The 5,901-nt window shown below is 38.3% G+C and overlaps 1 protein-coding gene across 1 annotated transcript; it reads left to right on the forward strand.

The window, feature by feature from the left end:
* Positions 1-418: 418 nt before the first annotated feature.
* LOC122086666 lies at positions 419-4,486 on the forward strand. The gene is made up of 3 exons (XM_042655633.1): positions 419-809; positions 3,746-3,853; positions 3,941-4,486. Exons 1-3 carry the CDS (start codon positions 498-500, stop codon positions 4,238-4,240), a joined length of 720 nt encoding a protein of 239 aa, XP_042511567.1. The 5' UTR covers positions 419-497; the 3' UTR covers positions 4,241-4,486.
* Positions 4,487-5,901: the final 1,415 nt, after the last annotated feature.

The following is a 5,901-nucleotide window of genomic DNA, read 5'->3' on the forward strand; positions in this document are numbered from 1 at the left end:
AAAAAACGAGATTGTGGAGTTCCGTCTTCCTAGTTTCATTCAATTTTACAAAAAAAAAAGAACTATAATTCCCGATAAAAATCTGAAAATTTTAAATACCATTTTTTTATTTAAAAATGGTATTTTGACATATAAACTGAAATTTTCGTTTTTAACACGAAACATGTTCCAGAAACGATACCAAACGGAGCCTTAGGATTTATTATTAAAAAAAACCCGTCCAGCTGAGGTGGTAATTATCAAGTGAGGGCTGTAACTGTGACTTTGGGAGGTGAAGTTTACTTTTGAGCCGTTGGATTTTTATAAACAGACGAATCACATTCACTCAACCCCAGGTCCCAACATTCCAATATCTAGATTCGAATCCAACGGACCATTTTCAATTCATACTAAGTTTTAGCAAGTAAATATCGGAGTCCAAAAGTCTTCGTTTCACTAGCCTGCGTCTTGGACTGGGTGAAGGAACCGAAGAACTAACAAGAAAGGAAGGAAGAACGATGGAGACGATAGGGAAGATGATGGTATTGGCGATGATGTTCTTGACGATGGTGGTCGTCGATGCGGGTGATACGAATCAGGTTTATCAGCCATGTTCAGACACGAGGGTGCAGACAGGGGATGGTTTCACTTTCGGGATTGTATTCGCTCAAAGGACTTCCTTCTATTATAACCAGACGCAGCCAACGCAGCTTTCACCCTGTGATGTACGACTTAGTCTCTCTTCTGCCAATTCTCAGCTCGCAGTCTTCAGGCCCAAGGTCGACGAGATTTCTCTGCTCACCATTAACACCACCAACAACTTCTTCCCGGTACTTTTTTTTTTTAATTTTTTAAATGTTTTGAGTTCTTGATCATTGGTTCTAGGGTTTTTATTCTCACAATTCTAGTTCTTCTGTTTCTGTGTGTGATATAGATGACAACTTATTTTCCAGGACAATTGAACTGGTTTACTAGGGTTTGACATTTTTAGTTCTTTCTTCTTCGTTGGTTAAGCTTAGAGGATTTTGAGTTCTTTGGTCTTTAAGATCACTGATTTTGGTGAGAGAACTTAGGTTCTTAGAGATAAGATGTTTGAACCACCTATGAATACTGATGAGCAATTGATGAATTGGAACAAGAAAAGCCGGCTACGGGCCCCAAAGGTGTATCTAATAATTCTCTTTCCAGTTCTGTTATTCTACTTCTACGTCAGGCGAAGTTAAGGGCACTTGTCCCTGGGCAACCTTGCTATCCCACACGGTCACACCTATGACCTCTAAGTGCTTTGTGATGGGACCTTCCTGTCTCCCCCCCCCCCCCCCAAAAAAAAAAAAATCTCCTTCCCTTTTCTGGTACAGTTTATTTTGCGTAAATTTATTCAATTGAGCGATTGTTATCAGTTCATTGATGATTTGGTTACGCTATTAAGGTTTGGAGATTTTATGTAGTTTACGGTAGGTGGCCCTGTTAGATGTTACACTGCTACCAGTTTTGAGTTTGACAGAAATGAGTCAGAGATGAGCTTTGAAGGGCCTAGAGTAACATACATGAGAGTTCATGGGCTTATGGGAAATACTTAATTCTGTCAAATTTCAATTTAGAGTGTGACGAAGTTTAAATGGAAGTATGAAATTTGGTCCATGACCTGATCACCAGTATCAAAAAACCAGATTACAGGGTCTCTTCATATGATAGGTGTTGCATGATGTCTAGCATCTAGAATTTTCTTCTGGTCAAACAAGGAAAGATCCACGTTATTCAAAATATGGCTTGTGCTGCTCCTAGTTACAATAACCTCACTATCTCATTTCTTTTATTTTATGCAGTTGATGTACACAGAGATTATAAACATTCATGGCAGAAGGTTGCAACAATCATGAGTGATTGAAAAATGGTTTTAGGAATTGGTATCGATTGACCTATCCATAGCGGTATCGGCAATGAACGATAGCTGACGGATCGGCCGATATGGTACTGATCTGGTTGTTTTTTATTAGAAAAATAGGTTTTTTATCTGGCCGAGACATATTGATATCGGCGACGACTGATTCCATGTACTAAATTCATGGATTGAAAAGAATGAAACTCGTAGTGGTGTGAAAACATTAATTATGGTATTCTGGACTGTTTGTGATAATCCTGTAAACCTTTTTGAGGATAAGGCCCATTCTAAGAAAACTCAGCTAGCAAGCCTAATTTGAGAAAAGATTGTCTTCTTTTTCTCCCTTAAAGCATGCTGCTGTCTGTCCTCTAAATGCACCAACAAACAGTATTTGGGTTGTGAGTGTGTGACACATAGAATAGTTCTCGTAGCTCCTTCGATGTTTGACGAAAAATCCATCAAAAGTTTCAACCGAAGTCCTGTAGCAAGTAGGCAATCAAGAAACAGCTGATGCTCTCTCTCTCTCTCTCTCTCTCTCTCTCTCACACACACACACACACACACACACACACACACACACACGCACACACACACACGCACACACACACAATACATATGAGGCATTTTGTGTTTAGCTCATAAACCTTTTCCATATCCCTCTTCATATTTGATTTGAATTTAATATTATCATCTTTTTTCTGAGAGATCTTCTAGTTTGCAAATGAAATTCATAGGATCTGGCCAAGAGTTAGTTGGTAGAGCATTCAGAATGAGGCCAAGCCAAGAAGCTTCCCATTTTTCGTGGGAAATGATAAGAGAAAGAGATATACTAGGAGGTTTTAATCGCTTCAATTAATAATGGACTAGACATTAAGTTCATTTGGGGAATGTGATCAGACAAGTTTGTTTTGATGATTTCAGGAACTACACCCAAATCCATATTTTAATTGCCAAACTTATATTCATAGAGTATCTCTTAAGCGTAAGAACTTTTGAGTAGTTTATACATCAGGAAAAGGGGGGGGGGGTACTGTCTGGGATAGTTTTGCCATTCTACATGCTTTTCTGGAGCCAGAGGGGTGATAAGTTAGGAAACTTGAGTGAAGGTGATCAACTATACTCTTCTAATTTTATAAAAAAATTGTTCTCTTCCAATCGAGGAAATTTTAATTTCTGGTGTTACTCTTGCGTTGAATCACTTTACTGCATGATACAAACCTTTCATTTGCCAACTTGAAGTCTATTTGGACAACTAGAGTTCCAGGCACATGGACTGCAATTAAGGCGATTTCAGTCATTGATCATTTGATCCATGGAAGATGGGATATTTTGAATAGGAAAGTCTTTGCAGATATGATGCTGAAGGGTAAATCTGCTGTTCCAATTTCTGTCTTCAGAAATATTTTGGAATAATTTCTTATTCCTTTCTGGAATTTTCTGGGTTTCTCAATCTTTAGGTTATGGTTAAGTTGGAGGACTTTGGCCTTTGGTCCTAGGGATAGATGACCTTAGCATTTGGTTCCTTTTGTTATTTAGTGGTCTCTTTGTATAAAGCGGAATCTTCAGATATTACAAATTCTGTCATCAAGAAAGCATGTCATCTGGAAATTGTGGTTCTGTTTAAACAAGTCACAACGCTCTGAGTTTCAGAATAATTGGCACATGATCAATGAGTGTGAGGTGTTGTGTATCTGTTGTGATGGGGTTATTTTGGGCAATTTCTCACTTAAGCTTTCCTGCTTCTGCTCTAGTTAATTGATTCATTTTTTTTCTTTCAGGGGAATGGACGGTTGCACCCGTTTTTTTCCTTTTGTTTATTTATTTTCTTAGACCTTCCCTTGATAGTATTATCAATCTCTAATGTGTAATTTTACTGTCATCCAGGCTAATTATGGTGGCTACATGGTGGCATTTGCGGGTCGGAAGTATGCAGCAGTATCAATCCCTGCTTTTGTTGCAAACAATACCTATATTGTTACCAGCTTTACTCTGGTAAGAGATGGTACCTGTTCATGATTGGTGTATTCCTTCTTTCATCCCCACAATCTATCAGAATCTGATTTGATCTTAGGAATGCAGGTTCTTGATTTTAATGATGGTCAGCTGCAGAACTTGTACTGGAAGAGAGATGGATGCTCCTCATGCACAGGAAATTCTAATTTCACGTGCCTGAACAGCCAAGATTGTGCAATGAAAACTTCTAGCTGTAAAGGCCACGGAGGCACTGTAGATTGTAGCCTTGGAATACAGTTAACTTTTTCGGGCACAGATAAGAATTATGTTGCACTCAACTCTTGGTATGAAGTAGGAAACCTCCAGCAGTACTCCCTGTACAGCCTATTTTCAAACCTGAAGAATTCTCTCACCAGTTTCTTTTGATTGTGTTGGGTGATGTGCGCCCCAATTTTGCCCATTGGTGATGATGCTCAACTTCTGTGAAGATTGGATGGAGCTTGGTGAATTGTCTGTGCTTGATGTCATTTTTCTTGAAATTTTTTGTGGTGTACATTATTCTTTACATATTTCTTACCTTCTCTCTTTGTTTATACTAAAGATTTCTGTACATTTATACTACAGGATTTAGAGTTGATATTGAATGTATTGGGTTTTAATGGGTTGGCCTTATTTTATCTGAGGAAAACTTTTTTTTTTTTGGAGCAAAGCAGTCCAGTTGAATGGGATGAACAACAATGGAATGGATGTCAAGAGGACATGGCAGTGGCAAAGGGGGAACTTGTATCACTGGAATTGCGGCTCACTCTGTTCCATCATTCCTTCAAAACCATCCTCTAATCAGATACATCGAAACAAACTCTGAAATAGTAACAAGTGATCGAAGATCAGAGACAAAGAGTGAGCTAGTAGGGGAGAGATGGGCTTAGGGATAGAGTCCCTCTTGTGGTTGGAAATGTCTATTAGGCGCAAAAGACCTTTGGAAGCTTTACCCACCCTTTCATTTTTAGGTATGACCTTTAGTGGGAGCACAGTTAAAAAAACCAAAATTTAGATTTATAGATCTATGGTGCCAACTCCCAACTCAGAGTGGCTGATCCGGCCAATACTGCCTGATCATCACGGAATTGATTCCATTGTGTAGCTCTAGGGTGTCATAAGTACAAGTCTTTAAGAGTATCGGCTAATTTTATAGGCTTCATTTAGGCGTAAAACATGGGAGTTTTCTTGGCTGGTCCAGGCCCATACTAAAAACCGGCCCAATGAGTCCTTGGGCCACCTGTGTGCTTCAACCATACTATTCTACATTTCTATTTAGGTAAGCGACCCTCCTACTTTTAAGGGTCCATGAAGCCTGACCCATTTTTGATCCCCAGATGGGCCAGATCTACCCTCATTTAATGAAAAATTGGGACTAATATTAAAGCTGCATTTGTTTTCCCATAAAAATCAGAAATTTTTGAAAAGCAAATCCGAAATTATATAAGTATTAAGTAATAGAAAGACATGAAATTTTTTTACTGATATGCAACACAAAAAATTGTAAAACAAACATCCATCTTCAAATGAGAGTTCCACCAAAATAGTGACAATATCTTGATTATAATTGAAGATTCCATCTCCCCTCATATAATTGGATTATTTCCCTCGATCAATCATGTTTAAATTTTCTTATTAATAATGTCCAAAAATAATGATAAAAAAAAAAAGAGCATAAAAATATATAAATAAATTCATAAATATCTATTTTTAATAAGATATTTTAAGGAGGGGGGTCGCTGCCAGTCTACGTTGATGCTGTGTTGCCCTACATCAACATAGGGACCAAGGAGAACACACATGGGTGCCTTTCATAGGGACAAGATTTCATTTGTGCCCTTCTTGCTTCTGGTCGCAGGTTCCATGTAACTTGACAACCTTCTTTCTCCTAATATTTTAGGACGAAAAAAGCACAACCCATGGGTGAAACATATGGGCAAACAAAATAAGAGAGGAGTTTTCTGTCCGAGAGCTTGGCCTATGCCAACCTTCTTTTATATGTTTCTCAGAATTAAGATGAGCACATAAACAAAACATGATAAATGGCA

The sequence above is a fragment of the Macadamia integrifolia genome, chromosome 8 (genome assembly GCF_013358625.1).
Source record: "Macadamia integrifolia cultivar HAES 741 chromosome 8, SCU_Mint_v3, whole genome shotgun sequence".
NCBI lineage: Eukaryota > Viridiplantae > Streptophyta > Magnoliopsida > Proteales > Proteaceae > Macadamia > Macadamia integrifolia.